General features: G+C 38.6%; 1 protein-coding gene across 1 annotated transcript in view; it reads right to left on the reverse strand.

The window, feature by feature from the left end:
- Window positions 1–1,330: 1,330 nt before the first annotated feature.
- FRRS1 (ferric chelate reductase 1) overlaps window positions 1,331–24,757 on the reverse strand; it is a 47,332-nt gene continuing 23,905 nt past the window's right edge. Inside the window, exons 7-16 of the mRNA XM_059375492.1 lie at window positions 21,166–21,264; window positions 19,771–19,918; window positions 11,271–11,384; window positions 9,585–9,697; window positions 7,905–7,991; window positions 5,435–5,532; window positions 5,123–5,181; window positions 3,910–4,053; window positions 2,081–2,142; window positions 1,331–1,999 (exon numbers count right to left, since the gene is read on the reverse strand). Of these exons, the coding sequence (XP_059231475.1) occupies window positions 1,907–1,999; window positions 2,081–2,142; window positions 3,910–4,053; window positions 5,123–5,181; window positions 5,435–5,532; window positions 7,905–7,991; window positions 9,585–9,697; window positions 11,271–11,384; window positions 19,771–19,918; window positions 21,166–21,264 (1,017 nt within the window). The 3' untranslated portion in view covers window positions 1,331–1,906. The remainder of the gene's footprint in view (window positions 2,000–2,080; window positions 2,143–3,909; window positions 4,054–5,122; window positions 5,182–5,434; window positions 5,533–7,904; window positions 7,992–9,584; window positions 9,698–11,270; window positions 11,385–19,770; window positions 19,919–21,165; window positions 21,265–24,757) is intronic.

Below are 24,757 nucleotides of genomic sequence, written 5' to 3' on the forward strand. Positions count from 1 at the left end.
GACCTGTACCCCTGAAGCAAATACTGCATTATACGTTGGTTTTTTTTTAAAGGCAATAAATAAATAACTAAATAAATAAATAAATAAAAATGAAAAGGAAAGAAGAAACAAAGGAAGTCTTCTTTGCATATACAGACTATAATTTATTTAAAAGAAGTTTATTTGCTGGCTAATAATTTAAAAGGTAATTTATTAACCTTTAAGCCCCTTATAATTAAAACCTAGAGGAAAATATTTTAATACACATTTAATTTTCTATATTAAAAAAATGGTTTTAATGAAACTACTTAAAAGGAAAGTTTAAGCTGTAAATAATAGCCTGCCACTCACAGAACATGAATACAGAAGATTCACATCTCAACCCTAAGCTATGTACGATAAACACTTATATAAGGAACAAAACTGAAACTTCACATTGTTTTACCCCATTAAAGATGTAGAATACACAGACAAGGATATTATTCACGCCAAATGTAAAATAGGTACTTGGACCAAGCAGAAACTGTAAGACAATCAGACAGAACACCTAAAACATAAAATATGCCCTCCTAAATATTTTTTTAGTTATGTCCAGTTTTGCTTGCTTCCTCTGCTTAAGATATAGTCATTTGTCACAACATCAGATGAACGTAAATGGAACAACCAAGCAACTGTTACAAATAATCATGGGTAGAAAACAAATGGAAATGTAAACAGAAAAATAGTAACAGTCCCTAATTTCAGTTTCTAACTCACACCTCCAACCCCCTCACACTTCCCAAAAAGGCAGAAACTTTTCAAGTAAAGATTGGTGAATTTAAGGGAAATGCCACACCATGGTATTACTTATCTAAGTACTAAAAATGAGTAACAACACAATGAAACAGGACCAAAGCATTACTTTGATACTATGGCGCCACCCACTGGCTAAGAAGTCCCCAGAGCAAATATGAAACCCAGCGGTTAAAAAAAGATTATTGAAATAGGAAGCAGAATAACACTGATATTCTAATTCATTACAGCACCAGGAACTTCTGAAAAAAAAAGAACCATCCATATTATTTATTATTACAAAGAAAGAAGAGTAACTGCTAAATATATTCACAAGGGTAAATTTTATTACTTTTGAAATGCAATTCTACAGTCTCCAAAAGCTAGGACGTAAATCCTAAGAGTCAAAAAAAATTAATATATAAAATGTCCTTTCAGCCCTGTAACTGTATATAAAAATACAGTCTTAAGCAGAAGATGCACACTTGTATTTCACTGCTAAGAAAGAAATTATAATATTCATAATATATTTAAATGTTATATATTTAAATATAATTTAATATATAAGGTATATAATATATTTAAATATATTTAAATGTTAATAAAATGGAGTTAGCCCCATTTCCACCTTTACCAAAGAAGTGACAGAATACACAGAAAAAAGGACATGTTCAAAAAACTGGACTGAAAAACACAGTGTGCCCCCAAAAAAGTCTTAAGAAAGACCATTCAGATAAACTAGCATAAATTTTTCTTTAAAACAGCACCTTTATAGTCCAAAATATATTCAACTTAATACAATCTCCATTTCCTCCAAATGACATCATTTCTGTCTTTCCAAATAGTTCTTCTCTTAAATGCCAGCATTCTAGAAATCTCATCATGGAAAATACCTGAGAGTCATTTCTCCTCAAGGACAACCTCCTTGGTAACGCTCAGAATCACACATAAAGACTTTACGTCCTTTTTAGAGTCCGTAGAACCCTGCTGACAGAGGATTTCTAAAGACCACACCTCAGAATTCCTCTGCAGATGTGAGCTGCTCTTCCAATTCAGAACTCATGCTACGCTGCGCAGGCAGTCAGTACAGGCTTCAAGTTTCTTTGGCTTAATGATCATTATCATCTGGTCTGCAAAAGCCAAGGTCTTTGCTTGCTCAGAGTCGGTTGATTGCAGATAAGAAGATGATGAGAAAAATCACATTCCCACAGACATAAACTGCAAACACCACCTTTTTAAAAGCATGACCCTGGAAGAAAAATTGAGACGTGAAAGAAAGAAACAACTCTCATCAAGGTTTGTGTCAATAAATAAGAAAAGGGGGACTTACTTCTGCTTCAGCTACAGTAAATGACTGAAGGATCTGAATTCTGGCATCATCCAATATTTCAACTGTCAAAAACAACAATATAAGTTTGTAAGGCCCGTGAGTATGCCAGTAAACTAACTCAAAAAAAAAAAAAAAAGTCCATGTGTAGCATTTGTTGATTTCCAGGTATATATATTCTCCCATGTCAAGCTACCAAACATTGCAAACTTCCTGAATATGTAAGGTTCTCACAAATTGGGACAAGCTGGCTACAGAACATACTTGTCAAGGAACTTAAAATATGCCCCTTCTCCTGGTCAGTAAACATCATATCAAAGTTTTAACAAACAACATTTTAAGTACATATATATTTTAAATAGCAAGCCATAATTCAGTGGGCATCAGAAACCCTATGGATGTGACTCTACTGTGAATCAAAAATGGCAGGATAGATATTTAGTACTAGCCTCCTAAAAGTTGTCCAGGCTCCTAGATTGAAAACTAAAAGGTCCTGGGGCACCTGGGTGGCTCAGTGGGTTAAAGCCTCTGCCTTCGGCTCAGGTCATGATCCCAGGGTCCTGGGATGGAGCCCCACATCGGGCTCTCTGCTCAGCAGGGAGCCTGCTTCCTCCTCTCTCTGCCTGCCTCTCTGCCTACCTGTGATCTGTCTGTCAAATAAATTAAAAAAAAAAAAAAAAAACCCTAAAAGGTCCTATTTTCAGAAGTCCCCCTTAACTTATCATTTAGGAGGCTGGAACCAAAGACACAAAGGACACAGCTCAGAAGCCCAGCTAGTTTAAAGTGACACGCAGCCTCTACTAATGTCTCCATTCCTAATAGCTGTAGGTATCTTGACCCTGTCTAAGGTCCATTTGGCACTAAGATCGATACAGACTTGCCATTAGAAAGTCTGGGTAAGGGGCACCTGGGTGGCTCAGTGGGTTAAGCCTCTTCCTTTGGCTCAGGTTATGGTCCTAGGGTCCTGGGATCGAACCCCGCGTTGGGCTCTCTGCTCAGCAGGGAGCCTGCTTCCCCCTCTCTCTCTGCCTGCCTCTCTGCCTACTTGTGATCTCTCTCTGTCAAATAAATAAATAAAATCTTCTAAAAAAATAGTTAAGGGTGCCTGGGTGGTTCAGTGGGTTAAAGCCTCTGCCTTCAGCTCAGGTCATGGTCCCAGGGTCCTGGGATCGAGGCCCACATCAGGCTCTCTGCTCTGCAGGGAGCCTGCTTCCTCTTCTCTCTCTGCCTGCCTCTCTGCCTACTTGTGATCTCTCTCTCTCTGTCAAATAAATAAGTAAAATCTTTTTTAAAAATAAATAAATAAAAATTTAAAAATAGTTAAAAAGAAAAAAGAAAAGAAAACGCTGGGCAAAAGAAGTTTTCCCTATCCCACTTGCCTAGTTAGCTAGCTATATATGATGTAGATGGCAACCGAATTGTTAGCACATGGCAAGTTTATCAAATAGGCAAAGTCAGCCTGCAGCTCTGCCCTGTGCTGACTTTGGACATCTCTTCTTCCTCTACTTCTGGGTTCTCTTAGCTCCACGCATTCAGGATTCTCGGTGTGGACGGGCTCCAAGTCAGACCGGGATGCAACATAATAAGTATTTATAACAAAAGACTTCTTCCCTAAAACCTAAGATCATTACCTTTTTTCCCCTCACAAATTCAAATGAGTATCAAAACCACAAGAGCAGAATATTTCCATGAGTTCTAACACTGACTAATCACCACAGACATTTTCAGTGAGCTACCCTGTAAGAGTCAACCATCAGTATCTACAAATTAATTACATTCCTGGAGTTTGTATAAAGGTGATTCTACATAACATAGCTGTTTGAGCAGGTTACCTTTTCGAGAGAGTCGGTAGGCATGCATCTCCAGAACAATCTCTGTCCCAACATGCCAGGCTACAAATCCAATCATTGCATAGGTTTTCCACGGGCCAGGAAGATCTAGTCCTGGTAAATCCATTCCCAGGAACATTGCTGCCACTACATGTATAAGAAAAATGTATCTATTCAAATGTAGTCCCCCTCAAGAGAGGTAATTATGTGAGTACATGGGTGTGTATTATATCAAGTAAAACACAACAAAAGAGTTTATGAGATGAATTAGACTAATGTTTAAGACCAAATAATAAACTCAGTCTTTTTTTTTATTGTAAGACGAGAAACGGTAAGATGGGAAATTATACTTATGATCTATAAATTGTTTAAAAAGATACACTCAAGGGGCCCCTGGGTGGCTCAGTGGGTTAAGCCTCTGCCTTCGGCTCAGGTCATGATCCCAGGGTCCTGGGATTGAGCCCCGCATTGGGCTCTCTGCTCAGCAGGGAGCCTGCTTCCTCCTCTATCTCTGCCTGCCTCTCTGCCTACATGTGATCTCTGTCAAATAAATAAATAAAATATTAAAAAAAAAAAAAAAAGAGAGAGAGAGAGAGAGAGACGCTCAAACTTTCCAAAAAGTTTTTTAAGTCTGCAGTGTAGGAAAGGGAGAAACGTATGGAAATCATTGCTGACTATCCTCCTCCTTCCACGAAGAACCCCCAAAGACTATCAAAATGTAAGCGTAGGAGGTATCAGTTTAGGTATTTATTATACAAAGCATCAAAAAATACTGGATAACCATACTTGACTTCTGAAAATCACCCTTCCCTGGAAGGCACCATCCCCATGGAGAGGACCTGCAGACAGAAGGCTGGGACACCCCCAGCCCACCTCAGCCCAACTCACAAATGACCTTCAACTTGAGCATTTGGCCATTAACATAGCTTGTTCTGTGGGCAAAGGCAAATGCTAAAAAAAAAAAAAAAAAAAAAAACCACGAGCCTTTGAAGAAAAAGTTTTAAAGCCATTTCAAAAACCTTAAACTTAACACTGAAATAATGACTTAGTCACCTCTAGAAATTACTTTCTAGATTTCAACGTTTAAGGCTGATCTCTCCTCAACAACCAATTACTCCAATTACTAATACATCCAAAAATCATTTAAGCCAAATTACCACCTGCAATATAAACCACCAGCAATTATATATGAGTAAGTGGCATCACAATCACTTACCTGCTATTATTCTAGCAGCTGTGCCCACACTCCAGTGAGTCCAGTTAAACATTTGCCTTCTACCAAATAAAGAACCAGTCAGCATTCTCAGAAGTGACAGAACTACAATTAATTCCCAAGAGAATAAAAAGCAAGCAATTCCTCCTATTGCCTAGGAATTAGGTATCTGAAATATGTTTTAAAATCCTTTAAAGTAAACATAGTTTATCACTGAATTTTACAAAATGCAAAGTGTTTTTACTTAAAAAGGAATTAGTTCACCAAGTAATGATATCCACATTAAGACCACTTATACAGAAAAGCTGTAAGTACCTTGGGTCATGTAAAGGAGGCCTGAAGGCTGCCAAAAGAGGCTGAAGAACTGCTAAAATCGTCACTATGCAACCAAGGTACGGATGATAACCTGCATACTGAACAAAGTTACATCATTTTAATGGTCTCGATCTCGCCCAGCAAATTAAATCCTCAAGTTAAAAATAAGATGCACAAATGATGTATTCTTAGCGTTTTTCTGTCGCTTAAAACATTTGCTAATAGAACAGGACCATTCACTGAGCACCTACTATATACCAGGCATGTACTTCATATACATTATTACTGATGCTCACTACAATGCTTGACACTTATTATTACCCCACTCCTGGGGAACTGAGGCTTAGAGATATCAAATAGTGTGTCCAATGTGTAAATGGTTGTGGTGCAGTCCACGCAGAGTGCTGCCTCACCCCCATCAGGATGTTAGATGATTACCAACACCCGTACAGCCCACCTACGACTAGTTAGTATCCCCATGCCAAGAGCAATCACCCCGATGTACAGTAATTTTGTTTAGAACTCTGTGTTTCCCTGAGCTGAAGGTTCTAGATGATCCTTTGTAACTCAACTGCTTAACAGAGCCTTAGTCACTCAATAAACATTGAATGAATGAATAACCCAGGTAGCCACTGCATGAAAATCTCAGGTCCTTGGTTCAGAATGGAGGGATAACTTGAGAAAAAACATCAGCAAAGTATCTCAACACTGTCAGCTCCACTCCTCCCTTAGAGATGCCACATGCCTGCTTAAAACAGCAGATGGTTGGGTCAGACCACTTGGCACAATTATTCCACTTAAAAACTTAGAGAGGGACTAAGGACATGCTCTAACCTGTGACATGTTTAGATGGGGGAACATTACAGTCTGTTGTCACTGACTGCCATGCATGGGTAGGCTCTAAAATCTGTGATCTAGAACAAGGGTGTTTCTACTCAATGATGTTTCTACTCATGATGGGAAGCTTTGGTCAACAGGATAAGCTGACAAAAGAACATTATAAAAACACGCTCAAGTTATGGCCTCGGTTATATGTGGATAAAATTATAACCAGGACCATGGAGAGGGAAAGTGTCTCTATTTCATAAAACCACAGTAACAAGAGCAATAAAATTCCGGTATGTGCTTAGAATGTGCAGGGAACAATCCTAAGTTCTTTCAGCTAATTAATTCTCAATTCTCAAAAAGCCTGTGAGGTAGTTATTATAATTTCCCCTTTATACGATCCGATTCACTAACTGCAAAGACTGCAAACTACAAAACTTACAAAATAAGCAATACCCTTGTCCCAAATACCTGCATAAAGTAAGTTTCTGCTGTCTAGGCTCATATCAGAAAATCATCACCATTTCCTTTTAAAAAAAAAAAAAAACAGGTTGACCAATTCAGAAACTACCTAAAAAGCAGGAGGGAGGCTTCCTAGTAACCCATGATTTATCAATCTTGCCCTTATAACAACAGTCCAAACTGAAATACTAAAGTTTGAGATCGCATTCAGGCCAGCTATAAAATTGGAAAACTGTCATGGAAGCACAGATCTGACCTTAGGTATATCACTTATTCTCAGTAAGCCTTCCTCATTCATTCATTCTTTACTGAGGACTTAACTATATACCAGAAGCTGCTCTGGGTGCTTAAGATACACCAGTGAGCATACCAGTAAATATCATTGCTCTGTCATTAGCTTACTGGCAATCATAGTATTAGAGAAAAACACTTACAGTGTTCATGTTCCTTAGATATCACACTGTGAATTTTCACTGCTCCATAGTGAGAAAATTCACCCAAGCTATGTGGAGTCTTCATAACATTGGATGCAGCCTATGGGCACCTGCGTGGCTCAGTGGGTCATGATGTCTGGTCTCTGCCTTCGGCTCAGGTCATGATCTCTGGGCCCTGGAATTGAGCCCCGCATGGGGCTCTCTGCTCAGCGGGGAGCCTGCTTCCCCCTCCCCCTCTGCCTGCCCCTCTGCCTACTTGTGATCTCTCTCTCTGTGTCAAATAAATAAAATCTTAAATGTATATATATATATACATATATATATATATATTTCATTACCAAGTAATCTGCAATGACAACGTCGATCTCCCCCAGACCCCCCAGCCATATGGAACAGTCGCCAGATGATTAAAAAAAGAAAGAGAGATGCATGCAGAAATATCTTTTAAGCTCTCATCGGAGAATGAAACAGCAACATCAAAATGAATTTCTATAGAAACATCCTGTTTAAGAGGCACCTGGGTGGCTCAGTGGTTTAAGCCTCTGCCTTCAGCTCAGATCATGATCTCAGGGTCCTGGGATCGAGCCCCACATTGGGCTCTTTTCTCAGCAGGGAGCCTTCTTCCCCCTCTCTCTCTCTGCCTGCCTCTCTGCCTACTTGCCCCCCCCCCCCCCGGCAAAAAAAAAAAAAAATTAAAAAAAAAAAAAAAAAACAGAAAGAAAGAAACATCCTGTTTAAGAGATACCTACCGAGCTCCAGCCTCCTCTGTAAACAAAAGGCAGAACAAAAGCAATGCAGGTAAGTGTGGTGGTCGTGAACATGAGCGCCCGATGCACCTGCAAGGGTGAAATGGCACCAGGAGAATTCAATTAACTAGGAAAGAGGACGAGGACGGTGTTGGCATTACCGTGGGGTGGCATTCACAGAAGGCACGCATTCGATGAACATCTAGTCACCATTTACATTGAGCTTAAAAAAAAAAAAGTTTGGTAAATGACTGAACTTAAACTCTGAGCTGCCATCTTCGTCATTCAAAAGCATTCGCCATGATTTCATCTGCACAGAGCAGCAGGAACGACTGCTTCACACGTGGAGCACGCCTACTTGCCAAAAGTCCTTCATTTCCTTCCTTTGTTAAGTTCCACCGCCAAGGACAGTGCTGTACCAGATACTCTGGGACAGCAAGGAAACAGAAAATACTGTCTCCTGAGGAGCTTAGCACACAGTGAGCAGATGAGAGAAACGTACATGCAATGTCAATTCCTTGTCTAAATTATACGAGTGGAAGGACACTGTCAACTGAGTATGTCAGGATAAATGGTGCAAACAGAAACCGTCTCCGGGAAAGGAGGACTCGTAATCGCTCTATGTATCACACTACACATAGACACATCCGGGTTTGAAAGGCAGTAGAGAACTGAACTGATAAAGTGGAGACACAAAGATTTTTCCAACTGGGAATATCCATACGAGCAGATGAGACAGAAAGAGGCAGAGGGAGAAATCAAAGCCAGAGACAGAGATGAGCAAGGCACATAGCAGTAGAAGAACATATAAAACAGATGGACCCCACCAGCCAATAGTGAGAAACCAGGCTAGGATACGGTAAGTCTTAAAGGCTACCAACATATATCAACATTAAGTTTCAAGAATACCCTTACAAAGTTCAAACTGTTTCAATAAGCAGCATTTTCTCAAAAGCAGACTTGTACCTTCATCTCAGCACAGACGCACTGATCTTCCACTAGACGTGCCACATCTATAGTCCACGACATGCGAAAGGGAAGGTTTGCTTTGCTCTGTTTTGAAGCAGGCTTATTGACTCTTGTCTTTCTATTATGAAACTGCCTCTTCATCTCATACAAAGGGGCAGCATGAAAAGAAACACTTCTAGCTCCTCTTCCCACCCACAGAGGAGATAGATGATCTTGATTAGTGAGTGAGGGACAGTCTAACATTTGCAGGCACCAACCACAGGACAGGCCCCTGTTTGGAAATGCATTAACCCCTGCTACTTCGGTCTTCGGCTTTCCCATCCTCCCTGACCTAACTGCACTCAGGGAGGGCAGTGCACGAATGCTCCTGCAGGCTCTACCTCGGCCAATAGACATTCAAGTCAGATCTTTGGGTCCCAAAGTTTATGTTACAAAGGGATGCACATGGCCCTGAGACCTTCTCCAATCCGGCCTGACCCTCATAAAGCTGTCTCTATTTTGACCACCACCAAGCATCTTACGTCTCTTCTCAACTGGTTAGGAAACCAAAGGGCAAACTGAAGGAATTATTAAGATTCCATAACTACAACTAGAATCATACACACACACACACACACACACACACAGGGGAAAAAAACCCACATACTGCGTATGTCTTCATATCACAATGTTCAAATAATATGGAAATTTCATTCAACTTTTTCTCCCGCCTACCTGAAACCAAGCTGCTTGACCAAAGAAAGCCTTTGACCAAACAGATTTGAAGAACCGAGCAGTGAGCACACCTATGCTCACGGTAGTCATCCATGCCACAAACATTAAGGCACCTGCAGGTGGAAAGACAGAATGGTTGACATCACAACCCAAGCTGTTTCTTAAAGACCACACCAAATGTTCAGAACATAGAAAACAACTAAGGAAATAGATTCAATGAACATTAAGTATAACCTAAAAATACCCTGCATATCCTAGCTTCTACCACCACCACTACTACTACTTCTCATAGCTAACACTTCCATCACTCCTACCCTGTGCCAGGCACTGAGTGCTTCACATGTATTACTCTAATTGATCTTTAAAACAATCCCATTCAGTAGTTATAATGATTATTCTACTTTTGCTGGATGGGGAAACTGAGGAAGAAAGAAGTTAAGTAACTCGCCTAAGGTTAGAAAGTTGGGAATCAAACCCAGTCTGGCTTCAGCAACTGTACCCTTAACCAGGACAATAATACAGCCCTTCTGCAGGTCTACGAGCATCTTCTCACTTCTCATTCCAAAATAGTGAAAAACAAATAGGCAGATTATGTGCAGAATCCAATTACTGTCCCCCTGGAGCTACTTGTAGAAGCAAATTGCCAATTATAAAATTATTTTCAAGCTTAACTATGATGGCATTTATTAAAACTCTACTGGACAGAATAACTCTGGAGAATATAAAGGAAATAAATATATCAAATAAGGACATCCCGTCCCCATACAAGTATACACTTCACTATTCCCCTACTTTTGAATCCCATCTTTTCAACAATAAACCAGGCTACTTTTCAAATGGAATCAACTTTCATCTGCAGAACCAGAGCATGTTAGAGTTTTGTTTTAGGCTACTGCTCTTCCAACATGGTTAATTTCATTATTTTAATCATTTAATCATTTCATGTTTAAAATCATCATATGTGTAGCATTGAGTAATTTGTATACCCTTGGGACGCCTGGGTGGCTCAGTTGGTTGGGCGGCTGCCTTCGGCTCAGGTCATGATCCCAGCGTCCTGGGATCGAGTCCCACATCGGGCTCCTTGCTCGGCAGGGAGCCTGCTTCTCCCTCTGCCTCTGCCTGCCTCTCTGTCTGCCTGTGCTTGCTCGCTTTCTCTCCCTCTATCACTGGCAAATAAATAAATAAATAATCTTTAAAAAAAAAAAATTTGTATACCCTTAATTACTTATATGCTGGTCAGTTCTTCAACCAAACTGTATCTTTGAAGCCAAACTACTGTTAGACAATCAAAATCACAAAGCACTCTTCTATTACAAGCCTTCATTTTAATAAATGGCCTAATTAAGGTGCTACAAAAATTAAATTGATTAACCCAGATACTCAACTCTGGCTAAGGTTAGAAATAACTAGGGCACTCTTGAAAAATTATGGATGTCTTAAAAGCTCCATTAGTGATTTTAATGTACAGCCAGGGTTAAAACCACTAATTATCTCTACTTTCCATTTTTAATAAAAAGTTGCAAACATTAAGACAGATATGGCTACTTGCAAATATTAATATTTAAACATGGAAGACTGATAAACATTTGGTAAATTATACCCACCGCCATTCCTAATCCAGCCAGCACTGGGTCATCAGGTAAATTTCCTGCACAAAGTAGTAAAAATACTTCCCATGTAACTTACCATGAGCCTTCAGAAGGAATAAAGAATGGGATCCTCCCACGCTCTTCGGATCATCTGTCACATTATGTTTTTCATATGTAATCAAAGGTTGCTGAGAGTGCTTGTAAATTCGACCTGAAATTTCAAAGATAGGAAATGAAGAATTACTTCCTCAAGAGAGAAGGAATGGAAAAACAGTGGCGTGGCACAAAAACAGTCTTTCTTAAGGTGAGAAGAAATAAATAAATATCATCAGGGATGACACTCATATGCAAAAGCCATGTAAATGTATATCACAGTACACACGATCATCTTGAAACATGTTAAAGAAATAACTGAGCCAATCAACAGCTGAATCACCATGAGGACGAAGAATGGAGAAGTTATGCTGGAATAGCTGGTGGTAGGCAAGAAACCAGTCAAACACTGTGAAGTCAAAATGATCACTGACAATATAAAAAACACTGAAAATGTCAAATATAATTCTTCAAAAATACTAATACTTTTAAAAATCTGGAATCTTAGACCAAACTAACAGAAACTGGACCTGGACAAAGTGGGTGGGTAGAAGACAAACAAAAGCATTTTGGTTTGGGGTTTTTTTTTTTAAAGATTTTATTTATTTATTTATTTGACAGAGATCACAAGTAGGCAGAGAGGCAGGCAGAGAGAGAGAGGAGGAAGCAGGCTCCCCGCAGAGCAGAGAGCCCGATGTGGGGCTCTATCCCATGACCCTGGGATCATGACCTGAGCCGAAGGCAGAGGCTTTAACCCACTGAGCCACCCAGGCGCCCCTAACAAAAGCATTTTGATGCAATATTGTATTACATGGCATATGGTCAATTTGGACTGGCTTTGACTAACAAATCAAAATCCCAAATAATGGTGATGTAAACAAACTGAGGATGTGTTATTATTTATTATACATGAGATTAAGTCTGTGAATGTGTAGAATTACTTTGGTATGTGAGTATGCATGTGCGGTTGTTCATTCTGGGAATCTATCCTACAGAAATACTCCCCTTTTACCCACAGATATATACACAAGAATGTCGATAAAAAGCTGTGGGTTTTTTGTGCTGGACAAAAAAAAAAAAAATTAATCAAGTTAAATGTCCATCATTAAGACAATAAATATAAATGATGGAACACACATTGTTTTTAGAATATAACACCAAGTGTCAAAAAGAATAAAAAGAATTAAGAAATCTGATAAAACTGATATACAGGAATCTTTTCTCAATGAAATAAGTACTAGACTACTGGTTACATCTCAGTAATTTCCAAAAAGAAATAATTATACAAGATACAAGTTATATTATATCCAAAATGCAACAAAACAAAAAATGAACAAAAAGCTAGAAAAAAAAAATCTACCTAGATATTTATACAACTGCTCTTTAAAATAATCCTGGAGCTAAATAGGAAATCAAAATTTAAATCACAAGTCTTCTTTAAAATGAGTTAACAATGAAGATACTTCCTATCAAAACAAATGTGAGGGGCACCTGGGTGGCTCAGTGGGTTAAAGCCTCTGCCTTCAGCTCAGGTCATGATCCCAGGGTCCTGGGATAGAGTCCCGCATTGGGCTCTCTGCTCAGCAGGGAGCCTGCTTCCCTTCCTCTCTCTCTGCCTGCCTCTCTGCCTACTTGTGATCTCTGTCAAATAAATAAATAAAATCCTTTTTTTAAAAATGTGATACAATCAAGGTACATTCAAAAGAAGTTTTTATCATTTAAAAAGCATTTATTAAAAAAAAAAAAACACTTAAAGTATTGAAGTCATCATTTAATTCAAGAGGTGTTTACACCAACAAAATATAACCCAGGAAACCAGAAAGGAAGATGGATTAAAAATAAAGGTAGAAATTAACAAACTAGTAAGTTAAAAAATGAAGTCTATGAAAAGCCAGTGAAATCGACTGAGTTTTTGGCAAGTCCAACCACAAGATAAAAAGAAAGAGCACAAACAGTATTAGAAATAAAAAGGGTAGCACACCTGCTGATACAGAAGATACTCTAAAATTATATAAAAATGCTACACACTACTTTAATTAAGCCAAAAATATTCTAAAATCTAAATGAAATGGATGAATTTCTGGAAAAATCTTAAATTAGAAGACTTCCCCAAAGAAGTAGTAGTAACTGGAGAGTACTAATGATAGAAGAATTTTTTAAATTAATCCCTAAAGGTTCAGACAGTTATTATGTGGATGAGTTCTAACACACAATTAAAAAAATTTTTTTAACTTTAAAAATTCTTATTTATTTAATAAGCTCTTCTAGAGTTCATTCTATGAGATTAGCATAATACTGAAACCAAAACTAGACATGCATGTGCACACACATACACATTCCCACAACCATAGACCAAAATCAATTACAAATATAGATACAGAAAGCTTAAATAAAATATTAGGGATTTAAATCAACTGTGCATTAAGAGAGCTATAAAACATAGCCAAACAAAGTTTACCCTGAGAGAGGACTGTCTGCAATTCTGAAGTCTATAAAAATAATGGTAAAATATTATCTCAATTGCTGCCTGAATGATATCAGATGAAATTCAGCACATGTTCATGTCAAGAACTCTGTAAAGTTAGGAAAAGATAATATTCTAAGCACCATAAAGACATCCACCAAAAAAATACAACAAACATGACACAACACTGAATATCAGAAGCATTCCCATCAAAACCAGGAACAAGACAAGAATGTTTGCCACATCACCACTACTGATCCACGTTTTTCTGGGAGAAGTTGAAGAGGAGAATTACCAAGTAGGCCCAGGCCAGATGGCCCCAGAAGATGTAAAGTTACTAACAATAAGCTAGAGATAACCAGAAGCCCTTTTGGGTGCAAGAGATAACCAGCTGCTTCTGCTTCTGTAAACAGGTTTCCCACCACAGGCTCCTCGCACTACTGCTCCCAACTAAGGCAGTGCCCCCACCCCTGCTCCCATGGTTTAAACCCACCTACCAGCAGGCAGCTTAGCCCTTGGAACCTGACTGCCTGCAGTCCCCTTTAAAACTCTATAACTCCATTGTCCGTGGCCCAGAATTTTGAGCACAAGCTCATCGGGGTCTGTGGGTGTAAAATAAATGAGTTCTCCTACTTCTCCAAGTGTCAACTGATCTCTCCCTGGTCTGATTTTTCCTTTTCCACAACAAAGTAAACAATGCAATGAAACAAGAAAAAAAAAAAAATAAGGACGGCTGAACCTTGTCATTATTTGCATAGGATAAGACTTTATCTAGAAAAACAAAAAAAAAAAATCAATTGGCAAAATAGATGACTAAATTCAAGACAAATATTCAAAAATCAGTAACTTTCCTATACACCAACAAATTTAGAAAGTGTAAGAAAAATAACCACACAAGAGCTTGTATTAGAAATCTATAAAATACATAGAAACAAAGTAACAAAAAATATATAACCTATATGAAGACCTGAAGAAAACCATCAGATTTTATCCAATATATTCCTGGATAGAAAAGACTCACTATTGCAAAGATGTCGATTATTCCCAAAATTAACCTAAAATTTCATTGCAGTTCTAACCCTAACCGAATACGATTTTCAATGGAATCTGACACGTGTTTCTAAAGTTTATCTAGTAGAACAGATACACAACAAAGAGGCAAGAATTGCTGAAAAGGAGGCCAGGAGAGGAATCATGCTCTACCACAATTCATAACCTTTTATAAAGCTACTGTAATTTCAACTGCTACAGTAATAAATTAAGGGAAGAATAAGCTAGAAATAGTTTGATTTACTGATAGATGTTTGGCATATAATAGAGAGGGTTTTGGGGGCGCCTGGGTGGCTCAGTGGGTTAAGCCTCTGCCTGCGGTTCAGGTCATGATCTCAGGGTCCTGGAATCGAGTCCCGCATAGGGCTCTCTGCTCAGCAGGGAGCCTGCTTCTCCCCTCTCTCTCTGCCTGCCTCTTTGCCTGCTTGTAATCTCTCTCTCTCTCTCTGGCAAATAAATAAATAAATAAATAAATAAATAATCTTTAAAAAAAAAATAGAGAGGATTTTTGAAGTAGCAGAGATAAAGTGAACTATTCAAAAAATGGTTTCAGGACAACTGGTTATTTGTTTCACAAATACTATTATATCATGGCTTGTTTATAACAGAGAAGATCAGAGAGAAAGCAGAAAATGAAAAAAGCTTTATGTAATGAATACCTAGAGAAGAGAGTCAAGAAGAAAAAGACAATAACTATTGAGAATTATATTGAATTAGCAGAGTTGTGGTGATGAAAACCAGACCACAGTCCAAATAGCCTAAGAGGCAAGTTGGAAGAAAGTATTTTTAAACTCTGATTCACTGCAGACCCACAGGCTAACCAAGAACTTAACCTTCATTAAGGCAGAAGTCCATTATAACTCTGGGATTCCTTTGTATGGCTCCATCATAATCTTGGATTTCTACTCTAAGGCAGATGGAGTTCGTGTTTAGTACAAGACTCTATGATATTAAGTGATGTAATTGTTAAACCAGTCATTTTGTTAAACTATTAAATTTTTAAATTTGTTAAATTGTTAAAATAACCAGTCATGTGATGACAGGGTCTCCAATTCCTGAATTATTTAAATTGGTAGATTTCCTAATTGTGAATTACTTATGCACCCAAGTGAGTTCTATCATTTCCCATGACTCCTTATTTCATGATAGGACAATGTCAGCATTCTGGGGGAGGGAGGGTGAAGATAGCATTAGAAAAAGGTTTTAAATGGATTTTACTGCAATTGTGTACCTTTTACATTTATATGGGTTACAGAGTTTTATGATTGCTTTGAAAAATGGTTTCAACCTCACAAAGTCTCACTGCTTTTAAGCAGAGTGCAATTTATACCTGGTTCACATACACATAACTAGATAACAGAAGAGACAATGATTTATGTGGCAATACTTTATTCCCCAACACAAGGGTAATGGAAAGTTTATTCCCTAAAGCAGTAATATCTAGGTTTGGGTTTTGGGTTTTTTTTTTTTTTTTTTTTAAGGTTTTGTTTTGCTTTTTTTGCTCTGCACACCAGTTATTTAAAAAAAAAAAAAAAAAAAAAAAAAGTCCAGGGGCGCCTGGGCGGCTCAGTCAGTTCAGCATCTACCCTTGGCTCAGGACACAATCCTGGGTCCTGGAATTGGGCTGCCATGAGGCTCCCTGCTTGGCAAGGAGTCTGCCTCTCCCTCTCCCTCTTCTCCTCCCCTCTGCCCCTGCTCTCTTTTTAAAAATCTTTTTTAATCTTTTTAAAAATATTTTTATTTTTTACTTTTTTTTCGATCTTATTTATTTAGGAGAAAGAGAGAGTGAGAAAGGGAACACAAGTAGGGGGAGCTGGAGAGGGAGAAGCAGGCTTCCCACTGGGCAGGGAGCCCAATATGAGGTTTGATCCCAGGACATTGGGATCATGACCGGAGCCTAGGCAGATGCTTAATGACTGAGCACCCCAGGTGCCCTAAAGTCTTAAAAAAAATTTTTTTAATTAAAAAAAAATGAGTCTATGCTCCTGATATACATATACTTTAGTTAATAAACATATTGATGTACTATTGTCTTAATGCATTATGAGCACTGTAAAATATATTAAAATAGAAATTTTTGAGATGAGATCAAATCAATCTAAATAGAAGGTTCTAGCGTTACTCCTTGTATCCTCTAGACTCTCCTACAATGTATATACCTTATTTGGGAGAACCCTGTCCTGGCGTAGTAAGTTATCAAACTACAGTACATAAAACAATCACCTGGAATGTTTGTTAAAAATGCAGATTCCAATCACCAATGACAAGAGATTCAGTGAGTCTAAAAGCTGGAGTTTGGGAATCTACATTTCAAGCAGTTCCTCCAACTGGTTAGGATATAGGTTGTTTGAGGCCACACTTTGGGAAACACCACAAAAGAGAGAGATTCTCCCCACCATAACATCAGCATAGCAACACCAGCTGGAAAGGGAGATACAATACTCCATTCTACACCTACATTATCCATGAACTAGAGTTTTCTAGGCAAATATTGGAACTATCACTTAAAATATTGTTTCTATCAAAATGTATTCCAATTTCTACAGTGCTACCCTAAGAAGAAATTTTTGGCTTTGTCACACATCCCCCTCCCACACACACATAATTTATTATGTAAAAGAATTCATCCACTTAAATGAAACTGCTTTTCCTTTAAGATGTAAATTTTTTAAGTATCAAGATTTTTTTTTTAAGATTTTGTTTATTTATTTGGGAGAAAGAGCGAGCAAGAGCAGGGAGGAAGGGGAGAGGGAGAGGGAGAAGCAGACTCCTCACTGAGCAAGGAGCCCAATGTGGGGCTCAATCTCAGGACCCCAAGAGATTATGACCTGACCCAAAGGCAGCCACTTAACCAACTGAGCCACTCAGGCACCCCTAAGTGTCGAGTTTTTTTAAGTATAAATACAAACTGCTAAATCCCCTAGCAATGGAAGGTATCCATTTGCATCCGTAGTCATACATGAAGCACCTGTACCATACTGGGCACCAAAGGAAGCAGTTTGGTATCATGGAAAGAGCACAGCTTCTGTAAGTGGAACAGTCTGGGGCGTAATTTCTGAATCTGCTACTTGTTTAATTTGGAACAAGTTACTTAGCCTTTCTAGGTTCCATTCCAGTTTCCTTCTCTTAAATGGGTACTATAATGTCTACTGACAAAGCCTCTGTGAAGCCCGAGATATATGTAACACACAGTAAGTGACCGCTATGATAACAACAAACACAATTACCTCTACTTAAGTGGTATCCTTTTAAAAACACAAAAGGTTGACCCTTTTCCTCATTAAAAATTCAATTCCTATATTTTCCACATTCAAAAGTGTTGACTGGGCACCTGAGTGGCTCAGTGGGTTAAAGCCTCTACTTCGGCTCAGGTCATGATCCCGGGGTCCTGGGATCGAGCCCCTCATCGGGCTCTCTGCTCAGCGGGGAGCCTGCTTCCCTTCCTCTCTCTGCCTGCCTCTCTGTCTGCTTGTGCTCTCTGAACATATCTAATATAATCTTTATTAAGATTAAAATGAAGGATCTAACTACAGTGCTTAGCCAGTCACTGGCACTCATGAAGCACTGAGTAGTTTTTCTTCATTAATATCACTTACCAAGAAATGACTTTAAAGCTATATTTGCTATTGCTGGTGCAAACAAGACTACATGATTTGACTAAGATAACTACACATATCACCTACAACTAAATCTACAAATATTCCTAAATTCTCTCCTAACACTGAGTGGACAGTTTATCCTGCTTCAAAACCATCATCTCCCCTTTACCTAGAGTATCAAATCAAAACCCAGGGGCACCTCGGGGTGGCTCAATGGGTTAAGCCTCTGCCTTCAGCTCAGGCAGGGTCCTGGGATCGAGCCCTGCACCAGGCTCTCTGCTCAGCAGGTAGCCTGCTTGTTCCTCTCTCTCTATCTGCCTGCCTCTCTGCCTACTTGTGATCTCTATCTGTCAAATAAATAAATAAAAATCTTAAAAAAAAAAAAAGAATCAAAAACCACATGATAGAAAATGCAAAGGCTTTTCACAATTTTACCTACACCATATTTTTGCTCTTCCTCTTCCTTTACCTCAGCCCCTAACCTTCCGTTCCATCCGCCCAGCTTCTCGCCATTTTCAAAGAAAGGTATATCCTCAAAGTTTGGGGACGGTATTATCTCCCCAGAGACGAGTCACTACATACTACCTTGGCATTTCCTGTACTTCTTCAAAACATCATCAGCCAAGACCTTAAACAAAATCTAATAATCCTTATTAATAGGTATTGCAATACCCACCAGGCAGTCTTCTTAAGAATAAAGGAAAAATTCTTTAAAAAAAAAAAAAAGGATAAAGTAAACATTCAAACTCATAGAACTACCGTGGGCTGCACTTGACATCAGATTCACTTAGATGTGGTACAGAGACTAGCACAGCTGCAGGGCATTGAAAGGCATTTTGCTTTGATGAGAGATCTTGTAGCACCTTATTCAGTTGGTTAGAAGCTATTTTCCCTACCCCTCCTCCACCTCCGTAGAGAAAGCTCAGGTTCAAGGAGATGAATTTCACATTAGACAGGTTATCCTGCAAAAGCAGTATCTCTTGCAACACTCCTACAGCCACTGCTAACAGGATCCCTGCCAGGGATCTGCCAATGTCACAACACTTAGGGAAACCCAAAGATATGGCTTCTTGCTAGGTATTTATAGTTCTTCCTGGTCCCAGTGCACTTTGCCAGTCAGAAGTCATTTTTATCATAAGCATGTCACCTTACAACATAGTTGACACTACTTTTATCTAGTTCCCTGGGAAACAAAATGAGAATGTCATCCAAAGTCAAACTGTCAGGCAAAAATGAAAAGGGGTTTTGATAATTCTTTACCCACAAATATATATATATATATATATATATCTTAAGAAAATGAGCAATTATAGCAGTCTCTCCAGGAAAGGTAGAAAAGGAAAGAAGAGAGAGGAAAAACTTGAAAAGATAGTTTTCATCAGTATACGTACCATCGTCAGCTGCACCATCTGCTAGAAATATGTAGTAGCTTGTGTTTAGATCAAATCTATTCTTAGCCCCAGGAAGGGTAATGTTTCTTCTGAAAGAACACTGCATAACACCATCCGCCAGCCTCCAAGCCAGATCCTCAAGAGTGTCCTACAAACATACACAATGGGTCTTCTCAGCACTTCCCACAGATTTGCTAAAACTAAAATATGATCGACCTGACCTGCTGGATATCCTTTCCCTAAGATCCTTTGTGCATGTTTTGTCTGCTGTATTGTTGTTCTCCTACTTCCTCTCTGAGGAGTATAAGAAACATTTTCTCCTAGTTTGTCTTTATCCCCAACTTGGCAAAAATATTTTTTACATTGAATTGGAACCCCACAAGTCCTCTACCCAGGTTAGAAACTTTGGCAGATGCACTAACCCCGTCTGGCCACAGACACAAAATCAAAACACTGAAGAAACAATTAGGAAGTAATACACTCATGGCCAAAATGTAATATGCAACAAGGGAGAAGTCCCAAGCCCTGGGGAAGGCTCTACAGAGAGTGTGAAGTCATTAGGCGACAGCTACTGCTCTGTCAGAGCTCATGTGCTTGCCAACCACCACGTGGAAAGGGACACTTCTCTACCAGAAATACCGGTGGCACAGATGCCAAGAAGAGGCACAGAAGACAACTGACCAAGGCACTGAACCGGTCCCTGCCCTACACGCTTTTCTTTCTCACTGGACGAGAAATATACTCTTTTCTAAGATGTGAAAAAAGGATTTAGGTGACATAGGCAAGAATTCATCTTTTGCTACAAGAGAAACTTATCTGGTGCTTTTCCAAAGTGTAGAAAAGGGGAGATACTGGTCAAAGGGAACAAAGTTGCAGTTACATAGGATGAATAAGTCTAGAGATCTAACGTACAGCATGATGACTGTATTTAGTAATACTGTATTGTATACTGGAAAGTTGCTAAGTGAATAAATTTCAGGTGCTCTCACCACAAAAAAGAGTTAAGTCTGTGAGGACACAACTGTGGTAATCATTTTGCTCTGTATATGTGTATCAAAACATCATGTTGTATACCTAAAATATAATTTTATTAATTTAGAGAAAAATAAGATATATACTTTAATATATGATGTTAAATATAAATGATATGATATTAATAATACATTAAACCTATAACTATAATAATACAATTTATATTTTTACATACTATTTTTAAAATAAAATAAAGCATAGAAAAGTTTCTCCCAGAGTATTATAAGAAAGGAAGCCTGCTGCCAGACTCCTTCTCTGGCTCTCTGCTAACTGAGCTATCTTGCAGCACAGTTCTGCCACTGTTGGCCACCTAGCCAAAAGGCAGACAAACCAGGTGGAGGGTCCCAGAATTTTCACACCTACCCTGGAGTCCATCACAGGGTGACTTCGCCCCATCACATGGGAAGGTTGTATGTGTACAGTCTGATCTTCACGAATACACAAATAAGCATCATCATCACCCTGAAAACGTTTGCACAGGAGAAAAATTCAAAGGAATGTCAACATTTTGTTTTTAAAAAGCACCCCTAATGAAATCAAATCAAATGGTGTTGGATGCTTTTAAAACATCATTTACAGATTCAGTCTTAAATGATACTATGAATTCCAAGAACTGGCTGTCCAGTTTATAACTTTAAAATAATTTTGCTATGATGAATAAACAAACAAAGAACAGAAACAGACTGATAAATACAGGGAACAACCCTGATGGTTGCCAGAGGGGAGGAGGGTGACAGATGGGCAAATGGGCGAGAGGCTGTGGGAGATGGAGGCTTTCAGCTATGGAATGAGTAAAGTCGTGGGAATAAAAGGTAGAGCACAGGGATACAGTCAATTGTATTATAACAGTGTTGTATGGTAACAGATAGTAGCTATACTTGTGATGCGCATAACATGATGTTTAAAAATGTCCAATCGCTCAGTGGGTTAAGCCTCTGCCTTCAGCTCAGGTTATGTTCTCAGGGCCCTGCGATCGAGCCCCACATCAGACTCTGTGCTCAGCGGGGAGCCTGCTTCCCTCTCTCTCTCTGCCTGCCTCTCTGCATACTTGTGATCTCTCTCTCTGTCAAATAAATAGATGAGTAAAATCTTAAAAAAAAAAAAAAAAAACTGTCCAGTCGCTACATTGTACACCTGAAACTAATGTAACATCGTGTGTCAATTACATATTATTCAAATAAAAAAAATTGTTATAATTCAAAAGCAACATAATTTCAATGTAAAAATAGATTAAAATAACATGTTTATATGCCCATAAACTCAAACAGGACTGTCAAAGCTTTCATGTACATTCATCCAAACCTATTTGTAATTATACCCATCTTTTCACCCCAAATAGAAAAATACTCAGTTCTATTACCCTTTTTCACTGAATTTATTATGAACATTGTTTGTAAATAAGTATCTGTGTTTACAAATTTTCATAACTATAAATACACTGCACGACATTGGGTTTGGGGCAGTAACTTTTTTTTTTTTTAAGATTTTATTTATTTATTCGGCAGAGAGAGATGACAAGCAGGCAGAGAGGCAGGCAGAGAAGAGGAAGCAGGCTCCCCGCGGAGCAGAGAGCCCGATGCGGGGCTCTATCCCAGGACCCTGAGATCATGACCCGAGCCGAAGGCAGCGGCTTAACCCACTGAGCCACCCAGGCGCCCCCAAGGGGGCAGTAACTTTTAAGATGAAGACACTGTAATCAGATACTGCTAATACTGTCCACACTCAAGAGATTTACTACTACATATTAAAACCAACTTGTCTGAATTCAAGGAGCACTTTTTTGTCAGTCTAATTCTTATCTACCCTTTAGTCTCCAATATTCCTTAGCTCTAAATTTAGAGCTTAAAGTGACTATCAGAGGACAGACTGAATCTTTAAAATACATTTAAATGATGGTACAAAGAAATAATCTGCACTTTACTGTGTATGGTTCTGGTTCTTTCACCTATTCTAAACCATTCTCTGTAAACTATATAACAAGATCTTTCATATGTTGCAGTAGTCACTAAACTCCTTAAACAAAGCCACGACTGACAACTTAAAATAAACTTTGCTGTGAATCCCAATGATATTCTAACATATTTTAATTTTTTTTTAAAGTTCCACTTTTGAGAACTCCCAAGTTCATAACCTTAACAAACCAATTATTCACTGTTACACACCTTCTATTCAAATCAGAATTAGCCCATCTCAAAGAGTCATGGTGATCTAAACCAGCAATCAACAAACTATGGCATACAGACCAGATTCAGTCTGAAGCCTGTTCTGGTAGACCCCACAGGCTAAGAAGGATGTTTACATATCTAAACCATTTGTTAAATAGAAGAATATATCATGATGAGCCAAAATACATGAAATCCAAATTTCAGTGTCCAAAAATGAAGTTTTTTGTTTTGTTTTATTTTGTTTTGTTTTGACAGAGAGAGAGAGAGAGATCACAAGTGGGCAGAGAGGCAGGGAGAGAGCGAGGGGAAAGCAGGCTCTCCATTGAGCAGAGAGCCTGATGCGGGGCCCGATCCCAGGACCCTGAGATCATGACCTGAGCCAAAGGCAGAGGCTCAACCCACTGAGCCACCCAGGCGCCCCCACAAATGAAGTTTTATTGGAACACAGCCACACCTATTAATTTATGGATTGTCTTTTGCTGTTTCAGTGCTACCACACAGAGATGAGTATTTAAAACACAGACCAGATGCCCACAAATTCTAAAGTAGTTACTACCTGGACCTCTACAGGAAAAGTTCACAGATCTCTAATTTAAACAAACAATGGCGTATTTTCTAGACTATCATCTCTGAGGTATACAAACTCTTCTTTTATTTAAAACAAATTTTGCTTTTAACAAAATGGTTGATTTTGAGGCAAAATGATGATGGGCCAACTGCCATACTAACTCACTGCAGAGAGTACTCTCCAATACTGGAGAGAATGTTGGGGAAGGAGAAGTACTCTCAGTTCTCTCTACTCTACAACAGCGAAGAGTATGAAAAGGTGCTTTTGTAACCCTGGGCTCCAGGCAATTCTAAAAACCCCAAGTTTGGAGCAGGAAAGCACACATGGAAGAAGTTCCACCAAGTTTCTGAATCAGACAGATCCTCTTTCTCCCATTTATTCCTCTTGAACCAAGCATTTAGAACGTATTCTGTTCAGAAAATAATTGTGTGGATATTGTGGGAAAAATAAAGATGACTACATTGTTCTTATAACCAAAGACTACATTTTAATGGAAGAGATAGTTACAATAGTATGTGAATTATGATAAAACAGGTTTAGACAAAGTACCACGGAAGCACAAATCATGTAGAGCCAAAAGACTGGAAAAAAAGTTATCAGAAAAGATTATAATTATGTAGGCCTTAGAGAATAAAAAATACACGTGGATAAGGTAGAGCTGAGATTAAAGGAAAAGTTTTCTAAACGGAGGAACTTCCAGAACCAAATACATAGAAACAAAAAAATATGTGAAACTTTTAGGAAACAGGTAATTACGTTAGCCAAAAAGATATACATGGTAAGCCTGGAAATTCCAACATGGACCTTGAAGAGTTTTGAAAGCCAAGCTAATGAAAAAAAGAACAAAACAAAAAAATTTTTCCTATAACTACTAAAGGCTCACCAAAGTTTCTGGGGATAGGATTGAGATGATCTCCATGGAAGCTCAGGAAGAAAACAACAGTGACTGTTAAAAGATGACATGTGAAGGAAAAAAAAAAAGATGACATGGAATAAAACTGCTAAAAACTAGTGAGAGGCCACTGTGATGGTCTGGAAATGACAATAAAAGTGTAAGCCAAGTCAGAGATAGTGACAATGCAAAAAAGAGAATGAAGAAGTATGTCAAAGACAGAATCAAAAGTATCTGGAAGGTTAAAAGCAATGAACACACTAGCACCCAAATCTTGACTTCTAAACATTATTCCTATAACAGAGAACAGACCTCCTTTGAGAAATGAAA

This window comes from Mustela nigripes, chromosome 14 (assembly GCF_022355385.1).
Source record: "Mustela nigripes isolate SB6536 chromosome 14, MUSNIG.SB6536, whole genome shotgun sequence".
Classification (NCBI taxonomy): domain Eukaryota; kingdom Metazoa; phylum Chordata; class Mammalia; order Carnivora; family Mustelidae; genus Mustela; species Mustela nigripes.